The sequence below is a fragment of the Cavia porcellus genome, unplaced genomic scaffold, assembly GCF_034190915.1.
Source record: "Cavia porcellus strain 051 isolate PalLab524CR breed Dunkin Hartley unplaced genomic scaffold, mCavPor4.1 scaffold_7, whole genome shotgun sequence".
NCBI lineage: Eukaryota > Metazoa > Chordata > Mammalia > Rodentia > Caviidae > Cavia > Cavia porcellus.
Genome location: NW_026947490.1, coordinates 66894396 through 66919279, shown reverse-complemented (window position 1 = coordinate 66919279; position 24884 = coordinate 66894396). Strand labels below are relative to the sequence as shown.

General features: G+C 46.3%; 1 protein-coding gene across 3 annotated transcripts; it reads right to left on the bottom strand.

Annotated features, from left to right (window-relative positions):
• Nucleotides 1–465: 465 nt before the first annotated feature.
• On the bottom strand, nt 466–23090 carry Map3k8 (mitogen-activated protein kinase kinase kinase 8). Of its 3 annotated transcripts, XM_063253769.1 has the most exons (9): nt 22503–22870; nt 20914–21127; nt 18812–19168; nt 13066–13233; nt 9523–9784; nt 8340–8446; nt 3376–3528; nt 2479–2725; nt 466–1562 (listed from the first exon to the last, which is right to left on the bottom strand). In XM_063253769.1, the coding sequence occupies exons 3-9, from the start codon at nt 19145–19147 to the stop codon at nt 1432–1434; spliced, it is 1404 nt and encodes a 467-aa protein (XP_063109839.1). In that variant the 5' UTR covers nt 19148–19168; nt 20914–21127; nt 22503–22870; the 3' UTR covers nt 466–1431. The 3 variants fall into 3 exon arrangements, with proteins under 3 accessions (XP_063109839.1, XP_013006742.1, XP_003468694.1); XM_013151288.3 differs by lacking the exons at nt 20914–21127; nt 22503–22870 and adding an exon at nt 22878–23090; XM_003468646.3 differs by lacking the exon at nt 20914–21127.
• Nucleotides 23091–24884: the final 1794 nt, after the last annotated feature.

Below are 24884 nucleotides of genomic sequence, written 5' to 3'. Positions count from 1 at the left end.
GACAAAGCTGGCTAATAAGCAATGGCATGTCTTAGGTAGCATGTGCAAAAGTGCTGAATCTTCCTCATTCAGTCCATGAAAGGTCAGACTCCCATTCGGTGGGAATTCAGTGTATGTCACTTAAATCCACCTTATCCAAAGACCAGTTATTATTAACTTGCCAAACAGCAGGCGTACAGATCATGCAAGCAAGCACCCAGAAGTAACACAAATGGGTGTAACAAGATTCAAAACAGAATCCCACTTAGTCGAAAGCATGGGCCACGGTTATTTTCCGCCGCAGTGCACGAGGGGCTACAACACATGCCAGCTGACAACTCTGATTTTACACAGCAGCAGTCAGAAAGTACACTGTGCAAAGATGCTGGGTATATTCTGCCCTCCTGAGAAGTGTTTTCCCCTCGAACATTTATCCTAACCCCATGGTCCATTGCCTGTCCCACTTGAGAACCACAACCATTACAATTAAGACAAAGTATTGGTTTATTTAGTGACTGACCAGTCATATGGCACAAAAGTGTTACATGTCATTTACAGAATGTAAAAACATACTTTAGGTAGAAATATTTACATACTTTACAATGTTTTAAAAAATCTATGTATTCTGAAAGAAAGACTCATTGAAAGCATTTGATATAAAACATACACAGTATGTTATCTTAATACACAAATGCTTCAAGGAAAATAGTTATAAGAATTACAAAAGTAGCATCACCAAAAATTTACAAAAGTTCCCATCTTCTTTAAGGTCACATTTCTCATCCTTTGGGATGTACAGAAATTATGTGGTTTACACAGTTTTATCCACATTCAAAACACAAGTGTTTTAAATGTCTTAGGCATAGCACGTACAGTACAAAGTGTTTCCTTAGGAACATAACGAAAATCACCACTAGTGGCCTGCTGTCCGATGGCTCCTAATTAACCAGCCATTTTTAAGACACTAGTTAAGTTTCTGCTACAATATTCAAGTTGTTCTATTCACCCAAAATGTAATGAATTCAACTTATACCAGGATCTACTGACAGAGGCTCAGAGTTGTCACAGAACATACACTAATATATACAAAACAGCATTCCGGGTTAAATAGAGATCTCATAAATAAGAACCAAGAGCAGGATTCTGAGAGGAACATATTTGTGATAGTGAGTCTTAAAATTTCAAAGTGCACAGTGAATGGAGTCAGTCGGCAGAGTGCTGAGTCCTGCCACCTGGGAAAGGAGAACCTTGAGAGTTGGCGGAGACCAGAATAGCTTCACAAAACAAACACACAGAGGTGCTGGCAATCCCAGTCATTTGTCATGGGAGCCGCAGTGTCCAGATGGAGCATATAATTCACATCCAGAGCCACTGTGGAGAGCCTGGAGAGCCTGGAGAGCCAGCTGTCAGGAGGTCAGCACTGTCCTCGCTTAGAGCAAGCAGCACAATCCCTCAGCCATACTCCAGTGTTGGGGGGCCCCGCACGAGATTGAAGTAGCCCGCGAGGGCACCCAGGTCGATGTAGAGAGAACGCTGTCTCCTGAGCACCTCAGACTCCTCAGTGCTTCCTGTGCATGAAGAATCTGTAAAGGAAAACACAGGAGAAATAAAATAAACGACAAGGGACCCTGTCGAATAATATGTACACATTCCCGGGTCGTGTAAGCTCTGCTTTTATTATAGATTGGCCTCTGGACACACTGCAGGCTCGCCTATGGAACATGACATAGACCACAGAATTCCAAAGGGAGTCAGTGATGACAAGAAATTAGGTAGACACGCTGGCATATATGCCAACAGCCTGGATGGCTTTCTTACACATGGAAAAGTCAGGCAAGAATCAGAAAAATGCAAAGAGGCATTCCAGGCTTGACGTCGGGGTTTGTGAATGAATAAAAACACGTATATTCAGTGCTCATGGAATGAAAGTGGACTTTCCTACACAGGGACGATTCCAAGCTGGCAAAGATTTCAACCAGAGGGACATAAAAATGCAAACTGACATCACACTCCATGTTTTGCACACACTGAGCAGGGCCGGGAGGTTTCCCATGAATGCCTGGGACTCACCTTAACTGACTTAAACAAAACCCCACTTCACTGCCAACAAAGCTGCCTGCTTGATTTGTTTTTAAAGATAAACAATATTCTCTGTTGCATAAAATGAGTCAGAGGCAATTTCTCATGACTATAGTATTATCTGCACTTGGGCTGAAAACCCCCCACAATGAAGTGGTAAAATAAGGGCACTTGTTCTGTTTTGTTTTTGTTTGTTTGTTTTGGGGAAACACTGTTGCTATGCTGCCTAGACTGGCCTAGAGCTCCTGCACTCAGGTGATTTTCTTCCTTGGCCTCCTCTGAGCATTAGGGCTACAACTGTGCACCATCACTCTCAGTGCTATTTCCCCTCCTCCCCTGCACTTTCCTGGAGCACCCCAAAGGTCTGAGGACAGAAGACTGGCAGGCAAGAGCACCATCCACAGCAGGGCGTCTTCTTACCTGTGATGTTCTCTGGAAGCTCCAGCTCCTTCCTACTCAGCAGCCTCTTCCGCTCGAACAGGGCTGAGTCCAGACTCTGGCAGCGTGGCTGGTCCTCCCTGGGAGGGTTCAGGGCTTCGTGTTTGAGCAAGTCTGCGGCTTGTGGGCGGTGCTTTGGGTTCCGCTCCAAGGCTGCTTCTATCAGGTCCCTCATGCTAGGGCTGCAGTCGCCGGCAATGTCTTCCAGCGGAGGGGCCTGCTTGTGGATCTGCCAACAAACCAGCCCTTGTGGCACCATGGTCTGGACCTGAGCCCTCTGCGGGAAGAGTGCTCCAGGCCACCTCCCGCCATGGGAGCTGCACCAAGTCCAGGCCATCACAGTGTCAGCAATTATCCCTTGGGCTCCCAGTAGGGGCAGCATGCTAAACCCACCTTTTGGTTCTATACTGCAAAAAGCTGCTAGTTCTGACATCAACAGTGACAACTTCCCACCTGCAGGTGGCCCTAAAGTCACTGCAGTAACAGGTATATGTTCCCAACTCCTTCACCAGTGAAATGGGAGCGGGGTATCACACTACAAGCCAAGCTGACCTGGAGAGAAGTGCTGTCTTTCTTTAAAGTATTCAAAGAACATATGCAACTTTCATGGCTGTCAGCTCTACAGCATTCTGATGCCAGGAAATGGTGTTTTATTATATACACAGCACAGTGTGTGTACAAGGCATATTTTTCAGCAAGCCCCCACGGACATGGCCCTGTTTCCTCGGTCAGTATGGCCCAGCTTCCTTCCACATGGGAAGAACCTGCAGCTTCTCTCAGGGTCACTGTCACCTTCACCCCATGTTGGGGGGGGTGTCACAGGAGCACAGCAGCCCCTCCCTTCCAGCAGGCAGCACCTGCCCAGCAAGCCCCACTTACTATGTAGAGGTAGGAGGGGTAGGCTGAGCGCGGGTAGCGCTTCACCCAGGGCGGGGTACCCGTCTGCATGTGGATGAGTGTGGCCCCCAGGCTGTAGATGTCTGCTTTGGTGGAGTGGCCCCGGCACAGGATCACCTCTGGGCTCATGTAAATCTGGGAAAGACACAGGAAACATCAGCCTGAGGCCCCCATTTGTGTGCACTTCCATTTCCCCAATCAGCTTGCAAATTTGGCTCCTTCTCCTTTTATTTTATTTACTGTACACTTCAGCCCTTAGGAAAAAAACTGTCATGGGTGTGCACCCTCAAACCGAGGAGAACACTGAAGACTCTGGGTAGCTAGAAGCCTTGGACGGCAGCGTCCCTGTCTCCGACCAAGATGGCATCTTCTCACAGGCTGAGCAGTAACCGACCCCACGCAAAGGACCTGGAACTGAGAACTGGCCCAGACTCCCACCAACCAGTTCTGCTGACACTGGCTAGGTACTAGTTCACTTCCCTAAAACAGCAATTCCTCTCACATGTAAGTGACACTGCTCCTGCACCTCCTCCCTGTCTGTCATTTAACTGCAAACGTCTAGTTATCCATGGGAATAAAAAGTGGCAGGAACTATGGGATACTGGCATGAATTGCTCAAAAGGGAAGAACTTAAAAAGCAAAGAGCAACGCGGCCAAAGTCATCTCCACTTCTGCACTTCTGCAAACAGCCTCTTACGTCTCCCGAGCTCAGAGCCCAGTAAGTAAATTTAAATGCCTGCCCCGGTGGTTAAGAGCACACTGCTTGGTTTCACTGGTTGATGCTGAGGAAGTAGGGAGAGTTTTAGAAATAGTTTCTCGGCCGGCCAGGGATTTAACTCAGTGGCACAAGCGCTTGCCTGGCAAGCATGAAGTCCTGAGTTTGATCTCCGATACCAAAAAAAAAAAAAGAAAAGACAGGAAATAATTTCCCTAAGTTCTTATTATAAATTCAAGAAGGAAAGAGGAACAATAAACACAGTGACCAATAACCTGCATGGTGGGGACAGACACATAATAATTAATATCCCAATTATCGATGCAAGTGGAACATTCCTAATCTGAAAACCTCAAATCCAAAAATCTCCAAAATCTGAAGCCTCTTGAGCCCTGACTAGATATCAGAGTGGAAAATTCCACATCTGACCCTCACATGACAGGTCACAGTCCAAACACAGGCACAGGGCATGGTGACACATCTATCACCTCAGTGCGTGGGAGACTAGGGCAGGATGCTCATTAGAGCCCAAGAGTGTGAGGCAGACTCTGTCTCAAAGAACAAAACAAACAGCAAAACAAAAAAACTAAGCATATTTTTAAAATACTGAAAAAAATTACCTAAAGCTAAGTGCACAATGTGCACATAAAACCCACATTTCATGTTCAGATTTGAATCCCCTCTCAGAGCTATCTCATTATGTCTACGCAAATACTGCACAATCAGAAGGAATTCAGAGGTCTGAAACACAGAAGATATTCAGCATTTAAGAAAAGAGATATTCAATCTGTATTTTAAGTTTAAAATTCTGTAATGCTGTTATTTGAATATAGTCAGTGTGCCCAGAATACGTTTTTAAGTAAGTGAGCAGAGAAGCAGATTACAAAAACTGGGGAAATTGCCCAGTTTCCCCATCCTAATCCTGCTCAGCAACTTCCTGCAACCCACTTCCAGGCTGGCTTCCTTTCACTGTCAGCTAACAAGCTAAGCTGACCTCCGTGCTCACAAACTTTCTCTGCAGCCAAGCAGGGACTCTAGGAGGACTATTAATAAATATATTCACAAAGTTAAAAACTAGAAGTCTGACAATGTACCCAGCAGTGAGTGGCCGCACACTTAACACTGGATGAGGGGGAAGATCTCATGCTAGTGTTCCTAACACAATCGTGTAAAAAGAAAAGAGGAAAAGAACAGCACAGAGTGGGGATCACTGTCAGCAGATGACGCTGCTCCCACACAGAGAGCAGAAGTCCAGTCAAGTAGCCATAGACTGTCAGCACAAGCATAAAGACTGCACAACTACACACCAGGCTGCATGCAGGGACGGCAGACGATGGCACCCTTGCACCCAGGAATGTGGGCACTGGAACCTGGGAACTAGGTGGAGGTCAAGGGCTTTTCAGAAAGGGGACAGACTGCCTGTGTACACCTATGCCTGTGCATGTGACTGCCACACGGAAGGTAAGACCAGGCTCAGAAGTAACAACTTCTCTTAAAAGAGATCACAGAATCAAAGTAATTCTAATTTGAATTTCTAACATTCACTATTTCTTCTTTGTGCCATCTAAAACAAAAATAATATACCAGATTACAAGGTTAAATATAACACACTGAATGTAAAAGCTGAGAGAAGAGAGAGAGGCAGAGAGAGGCCACACAGGTGACCAGGCTTTGTATCTGTGTGAGCTATGGGGGTGGGTATCAGAAATTGTAAGGCACGCGCTCCTGTCCTAACAGGAGGCAGATCTGCATGGTTCACGGAATAAATACATCTTGTTTGCTCTTTTGTTCTAAGGCTTCACCCGGGACTTCACAATCACAACCAGACTTCTTGTTCTTAATGAACTGATTGGTGAACTCTGCACACACAGTGAATGTGGGCTTACTGAAAGGTCACTTACAACCACCAGAGCTGCAAAACAATCTGCACTAATTGAAGGAACAGGATCTAAATAAATACTCCTCGGGGGTGAAATGTGTCGGCATTTCTCACCCAAGCCCCCTAGGAGAATCCCAGAAAAGCCAAGTCTTTCTCCAGCATTGCAAAATGTGCAATTCCACCACACTGCCAGGAAGCGAAAGGTATTTTCCAGCTCTCATACCCTACAGCTGCATCTTGACCTAGCTCCAGGAAGGGCGGAATGTCATATAGTGGAACCCTTGACCCCTGCCAAAATAGTTCAGACATTTTCCAAAGAAAACAAGTCATAAGTATTACGTCCTTAGATGTGCTTTGGCAAAGTATTCTTAAGATCTGGGAACTAAACTTTATTTAAAAAAAAAAAAGCTGGCAGTTTTCTCTTTGAATCTTTATTTTGCTTAAAGAAGTGATCAAGAATTCCTTCTCCCTGCCAGGTGTGGTGGTGCACACCTGTAATACTAGCACTCAGGAGGCTGAGGCAGGAGGATTATCACGAGTTTGAGGCCAGCCTGGGCCACATAGTGAGACCCTGGCTAAAAAAAACAATCCTCTCTCAAGTTAAGCTGCAAGAAGACATCAAGAGTATCAGCAAAGCAAGAGTGGATCCTGCTACCCAGCAGCCTTTGTGCTGCAAGGTTTACGAAAAAGGACAGAATCTTGCTTCAAAAGGAAACCCTGCACTTGGGTTGTACGGAGCACATCTGCTAACTACACTAAGCGCTGCCACGGGGCTGGACACCAAGACTGACCTCAAGGCACAGCAGCATGGGACCCTCTCCCCACCTTGGATGGCGCTTCCACGGGAGAGAGGGTGGGGCCTGCAGGGTCTCAGGCCAGGGGAGAGGGCCAGGCTACCTTCCTGGCTACACCTGCTGCTTGCCCATACAGCCTACTGTTGATCCCTGAACAACTCAGGTACATTTAAAGGAGAGGAAGAGAGGAACGGGGAAAGTGGATCATGGGCACGGAGGGGCAGCCACATAGAGTAAGAAGCTCTGCTGTGCTGCGGCCCAGGATGGTGATTACAGACAGTGACTGGGAACCATCCATCTCACAAAGCCCAAAGGTATCAAATGTTTTCATCATGAAGAAGTGACACACACCGGAGAAGCCATGTTTATCTTGCTTACCTAATGTATTCGTGTACTGAAACAATGTGTTAGCTATATTTAAAAGTTACACAACCCTTAGACTTTAGGCTTAGACTTGGAAACCACGGAGATCAAGTCTGGGATCTGTCAGCTTCTGAGTAACTTCTGTACTCAGCACTGTTCGGTAATCTCGCTGAGATTATTTCCTTACTGTAAAATGGGGATAACGTTACCTGCTACAGTGCTTGTATCCACCAGTAACAGAGTCATTGTGGAGATTAACTAATGTAACTTGCTTAAAGTGTTGCATTTATTATTATAAAGTTAACTGTAATTCTACATTGTTTGTACAGCTGAATTGTGGCTATGGGCCTGCCTCATAGGAAATGTGTGGTGACCAGAGGCATTACAGAATTAGAAGCTTTTCAGATTTTGGAATATTGTTGGATTTTACAGTACCAGCTGCTATGGTAAATATATTGCGGCACCTTGAGAAGTTTAGAAGTTTAACTGAGAGACTCAACAGAGAGCCACGGTTCTTACTTTGTAAATATTTTGGTCCTGTGCAAAAGGAGGTCAAGGAGATTTTGTGAATGCTACACCCACCCCCCACTCTGAAGTGGCCCAGGAGGGTGGCCCCCCTGAAGTGGGGCTAGCCTGTGTACAATACAAGGCAGGAGAAGAGGCTTGTTTTGCTCCTTTCTGCTCTGACTGCTTTTGCTGGCTGCTGCCTTGAGTATTGCCCCGGTGCCTTGGGAATCTGCCTCGGAGCCAGCTGATTGTGGACTGAAACCTCCACAAACAGTGAGCTAAATTCTGAGTGCTGGGTGTTTTGTCCCAGCAACAAGAAAAAAGTAACCAAGACACCAGCTGAGTAACCCTAATCTGGATTTTCATACTGGGGATGTGAGATGTTAATGTATTTTGGCATTAGATTGTTTCTCTGTATCTATCAAATACAAATAGATACATGTATATAAACAGACACACATCATGATATACTTGATATATTATCATATAAATAACAGGAGAACAGATATACAAATTAAAATGCTAAACTTCACATCTCATATACAGCAAGTGCTCATTAAATTTATTCTAGTGATAATAGTGACCCGGCATAACGGTTTTTATCTCTTTCTCTGTGATTCTTTTTCACAGTACTCTAGTACTCTTTAACTCTTAACAAAGTACCAGTAACTGTCAGATGTATAGTTACCTCTGTTCCTCGGAGGTCTTTAGGTAAATAGGTATCTTCAGTCATTTGAACACTGAGCCCAAAATCCACCAAAACAGCTTTTGTGGACATGAAGACAATGTTGCTGGCTGTAAGGACAGAAATTCTCAGCAAAAGCTGTTTATAAGGCCACATCCAAGATGGAAACATTATTGAAAGTGAGGAATTCCGAGTCAGAGTGCAATGTAAATGCACCACACTCAGAGGAACAGGACGGGGATGCGGATGGTGGTGAAAACCACTTCTAACCTGTCCAGAGCCAGCTAACAGAGGCATAAATGACCGTGGGCATTATTAATCTCCAGGAGTTTGATTTATAAATTCTAAGGTATGAGCATACTGTTATCAAGACATTTTTCTAAAACACAGAGTGAAATTTCCAGTTTCCCTAGGAAAACCTGTTCTTTCACCCACGTAACAACAGGTACAAAGGACATAGAGTGGGTCTAACTTTCCCACTTCTTTACCCTATCTTAATTCTAAAAAACAGTCTCCAACAGATTATGGTCAACTTGGTTTTCAAAATTAAAAAGACACTTGCTCCTTAAAAGTGTATGACTGTTGGGCCAGGAGCTTAGCTCAGCGGTGTAAGCACCTGCCTGCAAGCCCAAGGCCGTGAGTTCGATCACTGGTACCACACAAAAAAAATGCCTAATTGTGTGCTATGTGAATATAATGTAAATAATAAATAAATTACTTTTTTCTTACTTTTGTTATTTATTTGTTCTAGGGATGGGCACTGGGGCTGAAACCCAGAGCCTTATGCATGCTGGGCAGGCACTCTACCACTAAGCTCTATCTCGAGCTGTAAGGTTCTACTTTAAACTCCCTGTCGACCAGAGCACAGTTGGTTTAGCTAACAGAAATGTGACTATAATATTGGCAACAGTTTTTGAGTAATCATCCAGTGACTTGATCCCGAGGCCTGTCTCAAGAGCACTGGAATCAGGTGACCAGGGCTCTCAGGGACTCGCCCTTCTGCAGAGGCTGTGCAGTTTGAAGGGAGGAACCCACCCGCCTGTCTCAAGAGCACCGGGATCAGGTGACCAGGGATCTCAGGGACTCGCCCTTCTGCAGAGGCTGTCCAGTTTGAAGGGAGGAACCCACTTGCCTCCTGTCTACCACAGTTCTGTAAGCCAAAATGGCACACACCCAGGCTACTCACGTTTGATATCATGGTGGATCACTTTTTTAGAGTGTAGAAAGTCAAGTCCTTTCAGAACATGCTTGGTCACCCAAATAATTTCAAACTCTCTCATGGGTCCACAGCTCTCCAGCTTTTCCAGGACAGAGCCTCCCTCTCCCGCCTCCATGAAGAGGTGGACAGTGTCCCCCCACAGGACGGCCCCGTACAGCTCAGCAATGTTCTCGTGCCGGAAGCAGGCCTGTATCTCTACATCTGACGGCTTAAACTGATCGACAGGGATCTAGAACAGAAAAACACAAGCAAGACTATAATCAACTTCAGGATAACTGAAAAACACAGAATACAAGTCAACCCACAACCGAAAAGCCAATATATACCACCCTGGACACCTTGGCCAGCATGAGATGGTACTGCCACATTAAAGTAATGTTTACCTCCGGTCTGCGTGTATCTCAGAGCTCAGGGTCAAACTCAAAACAACAACATAAAGAAAGAAAAACAGGGAAGAACTAGTTTAACTGAGAATTTAAAAATTCAACCAAGGTTTTGAAACTGCAGATACACCAGAAGAAACTGTCATGTCTCTTAAACGCGTCATTTCTATGGCACCTACTGTCAGCTATGTCTTCCTATGTTTCAGCCTGGGAGGTGGATGTGAAATTGTTAGCCCCCCAGTTTACCCTCTAACAGTGTATTTAAGACAAGCACTATTCATACACCACCCTGTGCAAGACTATTAATAAATACTTATTTTAGCGCAGATAGATTTGGAAGTGTCTCCAAAATATAGTGATAGGGAATAAAAAAGCAGGATGTGGAATTTCACATTTCATGTGCTCATTTAATTTTAAGCTGTGCACACATCTGCGCATAGAAAATTTCATGAAAGACACCTAAAAATCCATTAGCAGTAGTTGTCTCAAGGAAGGGATCTTATTGACAAATTCATGTCCTTTTAAGCTTGTTTCTTGCTTTTTATCATCTATATACTTTTCAAAATTATGTTAAATATTAATAAACATTTAGTGACAATAAACTCAAAATGCTTTCTCTATGCTTTTTAGAGTAAAATTGATAAACAGGACATTGTGGTTCTAAGATTTTAATAAAATGTCCCCACATTTTTTACAATTTGAACATGTACTTTCTAAAATGTGAGGTTTAAGAGTGAAGAGACAACCTCCAGAATGGAAAAAAAATTATGCCGTCTATTCCTCACTCAGAGAACTATTATCTAGCATATACAAAGAATACAAAAAATTCCCCCCTCTCCACAAAAAAGAACCAAACAAAAAGACACTTCTAAGAAGCAATACCAACAGCCAATAAATACTTGAAACAAATGCTCAACATCTCTGACCACCAAAGAAATGCAAATTAAAACAGCAGTGAGATTGCCTCTTACTCCAGAAATAGTAGTTAACGTCTAGCAGTCAAACCATAATAATAAATTCTGGGGAGGCTGCAAAGGAAAAAGGAGCCTTGTTGGTGGGAATGTAAACTAGTACACTACTAGTAAATGTAAACTACTGCGGAAATCAGGATGGAGAGTCCTCAAAAAACTAAAACTAAAAATGTCATGTGAGTCAGCTATTTCCCTCCTAGGTATCTTCCAGAAACAGTTTTTAAAGACACCATATTACAGTGGTATGTGCACACCCATGTTTACATTAGCACAATCTGTAGTAGCTACATTTTGCAAGTGGCCTATATGTCAATTAAAGGATGAATGGATAAAGACAATGCGGTATTTATGCCCAATGGAATACTACTCTGCCGTATAAAGGACAAACTTGAGTCACTTGTAGAAAAAGGCATGCATAGTGGTAAGTGGAATTAATCAGACATGCATGTTTAAACATCACATGGTTTCTCTTATATGAGAAATCCAACATATAAATAAAGGACAAGATAAAAGATAGATAATCGGAAATAGGGAGACAGACACTTTGCAAAAGGGAAGGAGACCAAAAGATGGAAGGACAGAAGGGAAAGGGCAGAAGAAGATAATGGAAAAAGTATTAAGAGGTGTTACATCTGTGTACCAATTCCCCATGAGGAATGTAGTCATGTACTTCAAACTTGTACTAATGAAAAATAAATTTTTTAAAAATTTATAAACTTTAAGTGACTTATTATAAATCTTTACCTTCTAATAATATATTCTAAATAGTATAAATAATAGCTACTGTAGCAAATTCTCTTTTCTTCCCTTCCTCCCTTCCTCCCTTCCTTCCCTCCTTCCCTCTTTCCTGAGTGCTGGGGATAGAACCCAAAGTCATGGGCATGTTCAGCAAGCCCTATACCACCGAGCCAGACAACCAGCCCAGCTCTAGTGCGTCTTTATGAAGGATACACGACAACATATTATTTGCCTTTAAGTATAGTACCAGTGACTGAAACATAACATCTAGCAATTATTTTTTTTTTCTAGCAATTATTTTTTATTAAATCAAATGTGAATGTTTGGGCCAGGAGTGAAGTTCAGTGTCAACGCATTTGTCTACCATGTGCGAGGGCCCTGCGTTCGGTCCTGGGCACTATGACAGAAAGTGAGTCTATTTTACTTTATCATATTTCAAACAAGCGAGTTAAACCAAAAAAGATACGCATGAAAGTATAGAAATGGTAAGTGCCAAAAGCAATGAATTATCAACCGAACATACAAAGGTAATCTTCACATAAACAAAAATACAGAACCCGGAAGCACCAGAGAAATCCCTTGCGATCCCTTCCGGCCATTTCTTCCCGAGGGCACTGCACTGTCTGGGACCCAGCAGCATGGATTTGCTTTGCCTGTTTCGGTCCTTGATACATAAATGGAGTCTCAGCCAGTATGTCTTACTTTGTATCTGGCTCTCTGGGTTCAAGATAATGGTTATGAGATCGAGACACAGGGTTCTATTTACAAATCACTGATTCTCTTTGTTGTGCAGTATTCCAGGGTGCACATTTTCTACCTTTCAGCATCTGGGAAGTTTCCAGTTTGGGGCTCTTATAAGTAAACAATGCTGAGATGAACACGCTAGAATACAGCTTTAGCTTCTAGTGACCACATGGACAGGGTTCTGTTGGGTTTAACTTCAGGTAAAGGACACATGCACACTCAGCTTAGGAGATGCCAAATGGTTTTCAAAAGCTAAAACGCCTTCACAGTTACAGTTTAGCAGGAAGAATCAGGGACTTTAAATAATTGGAATATTCAGATTCAGCCTTTTAAATATGTAGCCTGGAGAAGCTGTCCACTTTCCACCTGGCCTTAGCCTCCCCTGGACAGGACACAGAGGCTGTGCATAGGTTTGCTCCTACACTGAACAATACCTCGCCTGCCTCTCTTCCCAGCCAAGAGATATTTTTAGCCTAGCTGTTTGCTGCAAAAAACCATCTTGAAATCTATTAGGCACCTAGACAGAGATTTAGGGGCTGTGTGGTCCCAGGCAGCACGCAAATCCAGAAAAACAAATGCTTCCAGGAGGTTAGATCTAGTCTAAGGGTAGATCCCTGGGTTAATGCAAACAAACAAAAGCAGGAATGTCCAGCACACCGCCTAAATGCACATACCAGTTTGCATGCCATTCTTTTCTTAGTCTTCATATCTTGTGCTAAGTACACTTTTCCAAAGGCCCCACGAGGAATGAAACCAGAGCCAATGTTCCTGTAAGTCAGCTTCCAAGGGATGAGCAAAACATCAGAGTCTATTTGGTAGCGGCCATTGTGGGGAGTGATTACCTGAAAGAAAAGAAAAATGCAAGGGATAAAAATTTGGCCATGACCTCCTTTTCCAAAGCCCATCCAATAGAGGTTGGTTAGTGCAGAGGCATTCTGACACCCTGCAGTCAGAGTGCGTGGCGCTGGGCACACCCCAATGCTGTGCAGAGGCTATATTTAGAATGTGAGCAAGCAAGAGAAAGCTCGTGAGACATGGTGCCTGGTCAGACTCGATCATGTTTCCATCTGCACTGCCGAACAGAATGCTAAACATTTTTATCTCAAAGATAATGAGAAGAAGTAGGAAGACGGAGCTTTTTCAAAGGGGGAGGGGATCAAGAGATGAAAGGAGGTTGGGGAAGACAGGAAAAGAGAACTGATGTGTGTCATGTGCCCACAGCAGCTCTCCACAAGGACCAGAATCACTATGTACTGGAAACACACACAAAATAAAGGCTGAAACAATAACTGAATAATTTATCTAAGGAACATGAGGACTGTGACCCATAGGCTGAAAATAAAAATTGCAACTCATCCACTTGTTCTATTGAAATGTGCTAACCTGCTCGTCTGCATAGCGATTACTCACACGTGATGCAGACAGAGAGCACGGAAATCAGCTGAGGATCGTGGAGAATCGAGGAAAACAACGTGCAATGCCGGAGCAATGAGTTGGCAATGTCACCTAAGCAGCCAGGGCAGAGCTGTTTCTCACGGACTCCCTCAGTTACTATTACTGCATGTCTGACATGCGCCCAGAATGCAGTCTAGGCTAAGCAGGCAGCCACATGCAGAGACAGGTGACCCCTGTCCTCCGAGTTCCCAAGCAAGCAAACACTTAGGACCAGAGTTTGCAACACTAGTTGATTGCAAAGAAAAAACAGATCAACACAATACATAAAAATGATACAACTCAATTCACAGGGAAAAAAAAATCAGTAAAACACAACTCGGCAACTTAGAAATCAACAGACACATTTCCCAATAGCACTGTGGTTCACAAAGACATGAATGTTGGTCAAAGCTCTCCAACTGCGTGTTGAAAAACCTGTTTTTTAATGTATAGAAAGTACGTTAATGTCTAAACAGGAAAAAATATAGATGGAAAACAACAAAATTAATACGGTAATCTATGGAATATAGGACATGGAATAGATACCAAAAAAGAAAAAACTCTCTAAAGTGTTCACTGAGCGATAAACAGTTTGAAAAACCTGCTTTTGCTAGCTGTAATTATTGATATCATAGCTTCAGATTATAAATTAGGAATCATGAATCTACCAAAGGGGACAGTGCGCTATTTCCAGCACAGGGAGAGCTGAAGGGGAATGTGGAAAACCCCAGATCCATCCCCTGGAAAAAGGAGCACTGGACAGGGCAGCAGTCGTCCAGAACTTCTGCTCAGCACTGTACGGCACAGGCCAGGGTCCGGGAGGCTTAATCATCCATGTCTCGTATTGCTAATTTTAGTACTATATCCAGAAAATACTATGCTCACTGCCAATCACCAGTGAGGCAGAGTCACCCTAATACTTGGAAACTCAGTCTTCAAGCTAACGAGTGAATTATTTACTGAGAGTCCTGCTCTGTGGAATGGCATGCAGGCCCTGGAAGGCATCTGAGTGAGACCATGGTCTGGTCTTGTTTAAAACACAGCAGCAATGTCACTTTTGGCCACAGGCAGCCTCTGTGTGCAGTTTACTGAGGGTCTGACGATCGTAGACTGAACCATTCGAAGGCCCCCAATTCTCTTGCTTTGGTAGATATTAGTAGATCCAACATCCCAGGACGCTCCATAGCATCATTTCCAGGTTTAACCTGCCTCTTGAATTCTACTTTTGTTCCAACTACATTTGTTATAACTCAGTTTTCCCCTCTCATTCTGCCTGAGAGAAGAAGGATTTAAGAGCTGCCCTGCTCAGGACCTCAGAATATTACCTCACTAGGATCCACCAGTGCCCTGTGAGCTCAGTACTACTATTATCCCCATTTCACAGATGAGGAAACTGACATTTCCCAGATGAGGGTTACTTACTAGGCAGCGCCAAGGACAGGATTCAAACTCTGGTCTGCCGGACTCCAAAGCCAGAGCTCCCAGTGTTTGTCAGGAGCCTTTAGTGTTCCGGAGGCCATAATTACAGCCAAGCTATGAGACAAGCCTAGCTATTAAAAGTCTCCATTTACGTGTCACCCAGCACACCTGAGTGTTTCCTTTGCCAGGCCTGTAACCCTGAATTTACCTTCTGAGTTTGAGGACCCTACTCTGAATGTGTCCAGAGGACAGCTCTAACAACAGACCCTGAACCAACTTGGTAGTTCGCAAGTCCTGGCCAGCGTGCAGTCCTGCAAAGGTCCCGCTCTTCGCTGGCTGAGACCAAACCTATTGGAATCTGAGACCGTTTTCCCTTTTTCTAAACTCTCATCAAACAGCTCCAGAGATCTCCACACCCTTTATTCCTGCCAGTTCTTCAACTTGCCCAAACCACCTTCAAATGCAGACATTATAAGCTATTTCTTCACCTATATCTCTGTTATCTACAGGAACAACACCGGGCCCAGGAGCAACACTTAGAAAAATTCTTAGATATTTTAGTAAGAATAAATTTTGTAAGTGGCCAGTGTGATATTGATGGCTTTGAATCAGGTATGATCTTGGGCTACCTCCTGGCAGAGGTAGATTATTCTAGAACAAAGGCAAAATCAGCCTTGTCCTATTTGGCTGGTCACACAACAAGCAGTCACCCGTGCTTGGGTTCTGGGCTAGCCCGGGTCTTAGTTCTCCATGAGAAAGAACTTTTCTTATAGTCAGAACTGGATGGAGGAGCCAGGGCTGCAGGATGGGGTGAGCGCTAAGGAACAGGTCTTCAAGCACAGAGGAGAACGTGCTACCAGCTGCTAGAGAGGCTGAACAGTGGGCCGAGGGTTGTCCTCAAGAATCCCCTGGGGTTTTCCAACCCAAGAAGCCTGACTGCAGGTCCAACCACAAGAAACAGCAGGCAATATCTTACGCTCAGTGAATGCTTTGGGATCTTACTGCTCCACGCAGAATCATCAAGAGTTCGAGCAGAACCCATTTTGAATTATTCCAGGCTATAAATCAGCCTAGCTTAGAAATAATTTGCAGTGCTCTGACACAAAGAAATTCCTAGATTAGTTCCCTAAAGTTCTTTGGCTGGATTTCAGTAGATTCATAACAAGCATTATTTTTAGAAAAGTAGGACACAAACATACACAAAAAGAGCACCATTCAACACAACTGTGCTCCATGATGTTGTTGTAAATCCTGCTTCCCCACCCTTTCTAATTAACTCTATGGCACGGGGACTGCTGGCTGGATGAGCACACTAGGTCTCAGTGCCTCTGGGCCTTTGCACACACTGTTCCCATCATCTTTAATATGCCCTGCTTCATCTGATTGACTCTAACACAATGTTCAGACTTTGACCATTTTTCTTGGAAACCCAGGCTGACATTCTCCTCTCCCCCTGGCCACACTCATGACTGTGGGAAGTACCCTGCCAGAGCATTCCCAGGCTAGCAGGATGCAGCTGCTTCAGGCAGTGGCATACTGTACTACAACTGCCCGTTCACTTGTCCCGATTGCACAGGGCAGCGAGCTGCCCAAGGCACAGACGAGCCCAAGCATTCCATCTGGAAAGCTCTGACAGAATGCAGGCACCCCACCCTTGTCTAGCAAAGGAATGTCCCTGTGCGTACACCTGGAAGGTGGATTTCACCTCGGAACCAAGCTGTGTGGTAGCTAATGCGGAGACACAAACACCGCTAATACAACCCACAAGCGATGGTAGCAGGTGGAAGACATGATGACCAAGGCCTGGAACGCAGTTCAGCCCCAAAGAGCCCCAACCTCCACAGCATGAAAGGAGGCAGAATGCCGGCTACTGCGGTGAACCATCAGGGATGACCAGTCCAGTGCTAGGCTACTGCCACAGAAGCAGTGCCACGAGAGGTGCTGCCAGGCGCGACGATCAGCTGATCTTTAATTTCACCACCAGCAAAGTCAACCACGCCGGGAGAGGCCAGACCTACGGTCCTTTGGATTCTACCATCCAGTGTTTTCTTTCACTCTGGGCTTCTCTGTTTCAGTTTTCTTGCTTACATTTTATATTCTTGGTCATTTTAAAAATTTTTTAAAATTCTAAAAGTTTTCAAGATCCCTGCCTTTATGATATGACCTGTCACTAAATGTTCTTTTTAGCAAGCATTTGTTCCTCTTCACAGCGAAGTCCTGGACAGGAAGTGACCATATTTGACTCTTACCCTTTGTGATAAAATTTTCACTTCCTTTTAATGGCTCAGTTTCTTTTTCTGCACTAGCTCGTCCAGCCCTGCTCCTGAAGACCTTCAAGGAGCTGTGTCTTTATAGATGGAATTATGTTTATCATTATATAAATTATATCAGAGTGCTACAGCTTCCTTAAAATCAGGTATTGCCCCTAGTTCCTATTAACTAAAGGAAGCAATGCTCTGAAGACAGACCACTCAGCTAATTGTTAAGTGCCATTTGGTACATGCAGGCCAAAAGAAGTCACACCACAATGCAAAATATAAACCCGCTCCACAGAGAGCTGAGCAAAATTCTAACAAAACAACTAGCTGCATAGCTGACCCAAATTACTGCATTGTTTTTCATTAAATGCATGCGGCATGCCAAAAACAAAATAATTAAGTACTTTAACCAGACTCTGCTGGGTGGACACAAAGTCTCCCAGCACTGGTCACTGCGCCACTGAGATGCACCAGTGGTGAGAGTCACTTTCATCAAGAAGCATGTTTTGCAAGCTCCCACCTAATCCTCTGCAAAGTGTTCTTTTTAAAAAACTAGAGCACCTTTAGCCAGCACCCACACTCACCTCTGACACACATAAGGGCAGGTACATCTACACATGTCACCTGACACACTATTGTGGCAACAAAGTGCTGTCACAATATTTAGGATTATCTGCATGCTTGGGATGACTAAACTAATACCTGTTTTGTCATTCATGTTTTGCCAATTAAAAATAGCACATCTGTACACACACGCCATATTTTTGGGAGAACTGAATTCAGCCACTGTTCCTATTACAGCCCTTCAAGATGTGCTAAGAGAGAAGAGAATAATTCAGGCTCCGAAATTTCTTTCCTATGATAGTGATGATTAAGCTCTGTAATGAATTGGTAAATTAATATATATTCTCAAAGGTTAGGGTACACTTACTTAGCACACGCTAGGCAAAAAAAAAAAAAAAAAATCAAAAAAGAAAATAAAAAAACAAATTACATTCTTAATTATCTGTCCTTGTGCACAGGGCCCATTTCTCATCAGTGTGCCATGAGATGACCCCAAACACCTAAGCAAGAATAATGTGCTCCTGAGAGCTGCTCCTGAGTTGTGGTCAAGACAGTCTAAAGGAATCTTTTCTTGAAGACTATTTGGTTGCATTTTTATCACAGAGGTGATTCCTGTGGATAGTCACCTTTCTAATGATCATATCTGGCAGGCAGTATACACCAAATTCAAACGCCACTCTGCATTAAAGGAAGGCACATCAGTAAAGCTAAACACACAGCACTCGGTGGATTACGAAAAACGTACCATATTTAATAAAATCCCAGATTCCTGCGGTCGGTGCCCATAGAAATGCTTTGCGGTGTTGGATATGTGGTTTGCAAATGCAAGCAAGTCCTCCACAGTGCCATATCTCACTGATGACAACCAGGGCACCTCTTGTCCTCCCAGCAGCAGAGGCTCGGAGGGCTGCTGGTTTTGATTGCTGTCCTGACACATGGTCATGAGGCTGGGTTCGTACTCTGCCGGCTCTTCACTCGTGTAAAGATTTTCCATGATGTCGATTACATCCGACACGTTTAAGTGTTTAATTAACAAATCAATGTCTTCGTTATTGTCACTTCCAGTGCTCATGAACTCCATTCCTGTGGCGCTTTCTGGAGTCTACAAAAGGAAACACAGACACTCTGCTCACTGTACTGGCATCGACAGTTGAAGACAGTTGGAAGCTCAGAGGAAGGGCTGGGAACAAGGCTCCCTGCTTGTAACACCAGGGCCCCTGTCAACAGCGTGAGTGAGCCCGCGTAGACAGATGCTGCCAAGTGGAAAGAGACCTTAGATAATCCTTAGAGCCCTCACTCTGCAGGGAGAAACCTGAGATCCAAGCAGCTTGCTGGTTACTCACTGTGGCATCAGCTCAAGCTACTAAAAACAAACTTTCACCACTCAGTCACGTAAAGTGCAGCTCAGGAATCTCTGAAGACCTCAAAGACCTTGCTCCTGGAAGCTTCCAACCTTACACAACCCAGATGTTCCCCAAAGCACCAGTTCTCTTTGCAAAAAACACAAGCTCTTAGACCTGCAGAACTTTAAAGATACAATGATGCTTGACTAAACTCAGGAGCTAACTTGACAAGATTCAGATGCTGAGGGCAGAAGCACACAGAACAGATTTTAATCTAAGGAAAGTGATGATGGTAGGAATCGTGCTGGGCAGATGAGCTGGAAATGGGCAGGGGTCTGGGGTTCATGGAGGAGGGGGAAAAAGGATTAGTGAGGAGGATGAGAAAGGATTTTTGACTTGTTATTGAGCTGTCCCCCCTGAGACCAGAACTCTTTAACAATGCAAAGCAAATACCCCAAGGGTCCCCAAAAGGTATTTCAGCATCTAGATCAATGACTCTCTAGAAATGGTTGTAGTAGACAAAGACCAGAAAAGTCAAATTCACAACAAGCAAGTCATGGGTGAAGACTTTTAGCCAAAATGGCATTTCAGTTCTGCACAATCAGGTGCAGCACCTGTGGAGCTGTAAATGAGAAAAAGAGGAAACACAGCACATCACCTCTTGGAATCTCAGAACAATTCAACTCTACTACAAAGGGAATGAGATAGTAGGATTTAAGTGATCTAAGACAACTGCAAAGCTTGTCTATTTACTTATGCCATGGACTTCTGCAAACACAGCGCTCCTCTGAGAGATCACTTAGGATTTTAAAAGTCCAAGCTGGTCTGGGAATTAGTGGAACAGAGTTTACTTAGCATGCTCCAGGTCTTAGGTTTGATGCCCCACAGTGCCAGAAGAAAAAGTTGAAATACTGACACAGAGGATAAAGCCACACACTTTGATTGTGACAGATCAGGGCTTCAGTTCAAAGCTCCAGAAAGTGCTCCATGGCAGTGCCACCTACACACAGAAGAGCCATGCAGTTTACTATCACCCCGAATTCACTCAAAGGTCATTCTCTGCTGCACAAACGGAGTCTGGAAAGAAGTGTGGCAACAACCATCCTGCACTCTAACCCTCGCTAGGCTCAGACTGCTTAGGTCAAATCTGCCTTCCCTCCCCCTTTATTGTCCACATGATGCCAGATGAGCATCTTTACAGCTCTGCCTCAGCTTCCCCCCATTCATAAAAAGGAGCCTACACCTAGCTGAACAGTTCAAGAGGATTCAGCAGTTGAGAGGATTAAGCATATACATGTGCAGCAGGTGGCTGTCCAGCGTCTGGTGCACAATAAGTCAACTGTGTCATTTTTAGCTACTTTTGTGCATGAAAGAAAGAAGCCCTGAGTCGACCTAGCTTTGTAGATGATTACATTAACCTCCTTTCTCTTATCTGCAAAGGGATGTGGCTACCAATTCTTCACGCATCTAAACTAAGAAACAAAGTGTAGGGGGAGGCAGAAACCTGTGAGATGCTTTGATGCCGGTTATGAACCACACTTCAATCTCCACGCAGAGGCGGCCTGGCCCCTCTCAGAGATCTCCTGCATCTCTGTGGAGGCTGTGACTCAAGTTTTGGCATCTGTGGCATTATGAAGGGAACTTCTTGGGTTAATGGGAGAACTTCTGACTTCGGTTTCACAGAGCCATTTAGTTGCAGTTTCTACTTGTAGAATTTACTAGAAAAACAGAAGTTTAAAAAAAAACAGTCTAATTTAGAAGCCACACTGGCTGCAAAGACCCAAGGCTCCTAGACTGACTTATCAAACGGATAAGAGGGAAGCAAATAAACTTCCCAGTGCTAACAGGATGAGAGACAGACAGAGAGAGAGAGAGAGAAAGAGAGAGAGACTACAGAATTCAGATTCACTTAATGAATCTAGAGAGCAAAGACAGGTTTTGCTTTTCAAATCTTGCAGAAAGCCTCAAGCACTCCAGCACTCACACATAGAACCTGGGACAGCCACTGCACACTGGCGGTGAGCTGTCTGTATCCCAGGAAACTCTAAAAGGCTCACCATCACTGACCTAGGAGATTACACACATAGGAAGCCAGGGAGGAAAGGACCTGAGGAGGTGGAATGCTCCGACAGGTAGGTTTTCTACAGTGTTTGCTTAATTCCTTAGCAACAAGGCTCCTGTCACACAGACTTGCCCTCCCAGCAGCCCCGTGACCAGTGACCAGGCCGCCTACTAAGGGCTCCTTCAAAGTCTCAGCACTTTCCCACCTTGTCATTAAGCAGGCAATAAGCTAAGGTTCCTGAGTTAGGCATGCTTAGTACCCACCTAGAAAAACATGTAGGTGGTGAAAGCATTCTAATTTAGCAACAGAGGCTTTTAGTATAATTGTGCCCCACAAAGTTTACAATAAAAAATCTCACACATTTCCCACTTCCTAATACAGCACAGAAGTATGCCAGTGTTTGAAATGGAACGATGTGCCAACACAGTCAAAGCTATTTACTTCGACTTATTTCAGAAACTGGCAATAAAAGCAAACATGGACATAAATGGAACCGGTGTGTGGCCAGGCAAACATGAATAACAATGGCCAAGATCACAGGCAGAAGCTCAGGCCTGCCAAGGAGGACTGAGCCTAGTCCTGTTTCCCACTTAAAAGCTCCTTCTGCCAAAACACTACACTGACCCTCAGGGAATATTTCCTACTTTTTGTTCCCAAAAAGCCCAAGAATGATGCATGCTGGCCTTACAGAATCGAAGTCACTCTGCTGCAAAACTTCTACGCACTTCTCAGCTATTCTATCCTCCACAGCCAAGTCCTTCAGGGGCAGAACTTACTGTGCACAACTTTAGTCCACCGGAGAGAGGTGGGGCAGCAGCAGGCACCGGAATGGACACTACAGTGCCTACAATCAGGACTCGGCGCCACTACATGGAGCAACTGCTTGAGCATCTTTACCCAGAGCAGGCTTTCATCCAGGTCTTTCCAGCACCAAGCACTCTCCCAACCCCTTCCAGCAAGTTCCTAAAGCCAAGGAGCACCTATCCTCTGGGCGGTGGCAGCAGAGTGCTGCGGCTGCCTGGCGCACTTACCCGGGCTCGGCAGGATGCGTGCGGCCGTCGCGCCGGCGTCCCCGCCGGAGGCGCGATGACAACAGCTCCGTGCTTCCTCGCGCACTGCCAGCCCGGCACTGCCCGGCTGCCGCGGATCCGGGAAGGAGGAGGAAGGGGGCGGAGCCTCGACTCCACACCTCGTGAGACCCTTGCGCAAGGTGCTTTCCAGCTGTGGCCGCCTGCAGCTGGCGCCCGGTGCCTGGCACCTAAGAGCAGCTGCGCGGGCTGCGGGCACCCCACTTCCCTTCGCGCGCAGCTCTGCCTCCTGCTGGGGTCAGCCCCGCTTCCGAGTGGACACGCGGGGCCCTGGAAAGGAAGCGAACCGAAAGATGCCCGAGCTCGTGCTCGCGTTACCTGCGGCCTCCCCGCGCGTCCGCAGCTCGGTGCACGGCGAGGGTCCGGGCGTGGGGAGCAAGGACAGCGGGTGGCGGCGCGGACCCGGGCGGGCGCCCTCCTCCGCGGCCCCGGACTCGCAGCGTCTGAGCCGGCCCAGGGGCGGTGCGGCGCGTGCTAGACACCGTCTCCCCGCCTTTTCCATTTCCCCTTTCTCTTCGTAAACAGAAAGAGACTGTCCGGCTCCGGGCGAGCCTGAGCCCCAGCTCTGGGAAATTCCGGCCCCCCTTGCCCTCGGGGCGCTTGGCGGACTGGGGCGGGGCTGGGAGGAGCCCAGGGCGGGGCGGGAGGAGCCGGGAGCCCGGCTGTAGAGGGGCTAGGCCTGGGGTCGCGAGAAGACGTCGGCTGGGGTCGCGTGGCCGGGACCCCGAGGCCCCAGCCTGCAGCTGCGGCGGGTCGGAGCACCAGGGCACCCGGGACTTTTTCCGGACCTGCGGTAGGGGGCAGCCTCAGGCGCAGTGGGCAGTGCGACTCCAGCGGCTGAGCGGGTCTCGTGCGTTCGGGCCTGCGCCCGCTTTGTGCGCCCCACACCAGAGGACCAGGCTCCCTGCTCCTGGCTGAGCCGCAGGAGGCTTAGGGCTTTGGATTCTTGGGACCGCGTCCTCGGTGCGTCTGTTACGGGCAGCGCGGCCCGGCCCGGCCCCGCCCAGATTGGTGCAGGTCCAAGCAGCTTGGGCTGCGATCCGTGCGAAAGCGCGCGCTCCGGTTCAAGACCTGGGAGAGGTTGCCGCAGGGGTGGGGTTGGGGTCCTGGAGAGCCGACTCTGCCCCCAGGTCCTGGTGAGGGTCTTTACTGTTTGGTTGGAAGTGGAGGCTTCTTGCATTGCTCCACTCCGGAGTGTACCTGCCTGGTATCCCCTAACCTTTAGCCCTGGAGGCTGATCGAGGCTTTCCTCCTTCAGTGGGAAGTGTTTAGTCCAGGTGACGCCGGAACACTGTGCTAGGGGAAAAAAAGCATCCTTCTCCACGAAATCCACTCAGCCGGACCTCCCAACTGCGGGCAGTTCCCACGCCCCTACCTTTCTTCCTTCCTCTGGGGCCCCAGGTACCCGGCCCATGCACGGAGTCCAGAGAACGGAGGAAAGTTAGCAGCGTCCTCTGTCCCAGCGACTGGCGCAGGGAAGTCCCAGGCACAGCCCAGACCCAACGCCTCCCTAAGACTGCAGGTCTCCCTCTGCACCGCGGCTCCACGCGGCTTCATTTACGCAAAGTGAAACGCTCTTCTATCCGAAAAAGCCCTAGAGAAGGGCCGGCGGGCAGAGGCCAGCTGGTTGAGCAGAGCCCGCCCTCCAGGGTCTTGACCCACAGCCAGGCAAGGTGGAGTGGCGCAGGCCACCGAGTGCACTGGTATCAAGTTACCCCTCCCGCTTGCTGGTAAAGGACCTTGGGCCCTCGACTGAGACGCGTCCCCAGCCCGTTTTTATTTTTTTATTTTGAGGCAGGATTGCAACTCGCCATCCTTGGGCCTCGGCCTCGCAGAGTGGCTGCCTCCACGCCCTGCTTCCCAAGTTATTCTACAAGCTAAGGCTGGGTGAGTGATGTGCTAGCGTTTCGTGGAGAATCCCTTCGGGAGTGGTGATCCTTCAGATCCTTGGAGGTAGGAAGAGCGGTTCCCCCTGCACAGCTGAGCCGGCTCAGACACCCACCCAGTGGAATTGTGGGCAGTGTCCCGCGGGGGCTCCAACGGAAGTATCGGTGCCCTTGAATTTTTTTGTTGGAAATTAGGTTGTTACCTGTAACTGTAACGTGAAGGATGGCTCTCTAGCTTTCACTGCCTTTAGACAACAAAGGATGATCTTTATAAGCGTTTTAAAAATAGAAACATGGAACCACCCTCCCCCTCCCCGCCTCTTGAATGAGCTCATTAAAACCACACCTAATCTTCCGGGAACTAAGTGTTACCCGTACTTCCTACAGAGGGCTCCCTAATATAGCTGCGCTTTCGGGAGCTGGTGAAACTGCTGGTCTC

Excerpts from the sequence above, each read along its gene's own strand:
- Map3k8 (XM_013151288.3), bottom strand. The coding sequence starts at position 19,147 with ATGGAGTTCATGAGCACTGGAAGTGACAATAACGAAGACATTGATTTG. Across the intron at positions 3,529-8,339 it reads AAGACCTCCGAGGAACAGAG|ATTTACATGAGCCCAGAGGT; the intron begins GTAACTATACAT and ends TGTCTTTCCCAG. Across the intron at positions 1,563-2,478 it reads GCTTCCAGAGAACATCACAG|ATTCTTCATGCACAGGAAGC; the intron begins GTAAGAAGACGC and ends TTTCCTTTACAG.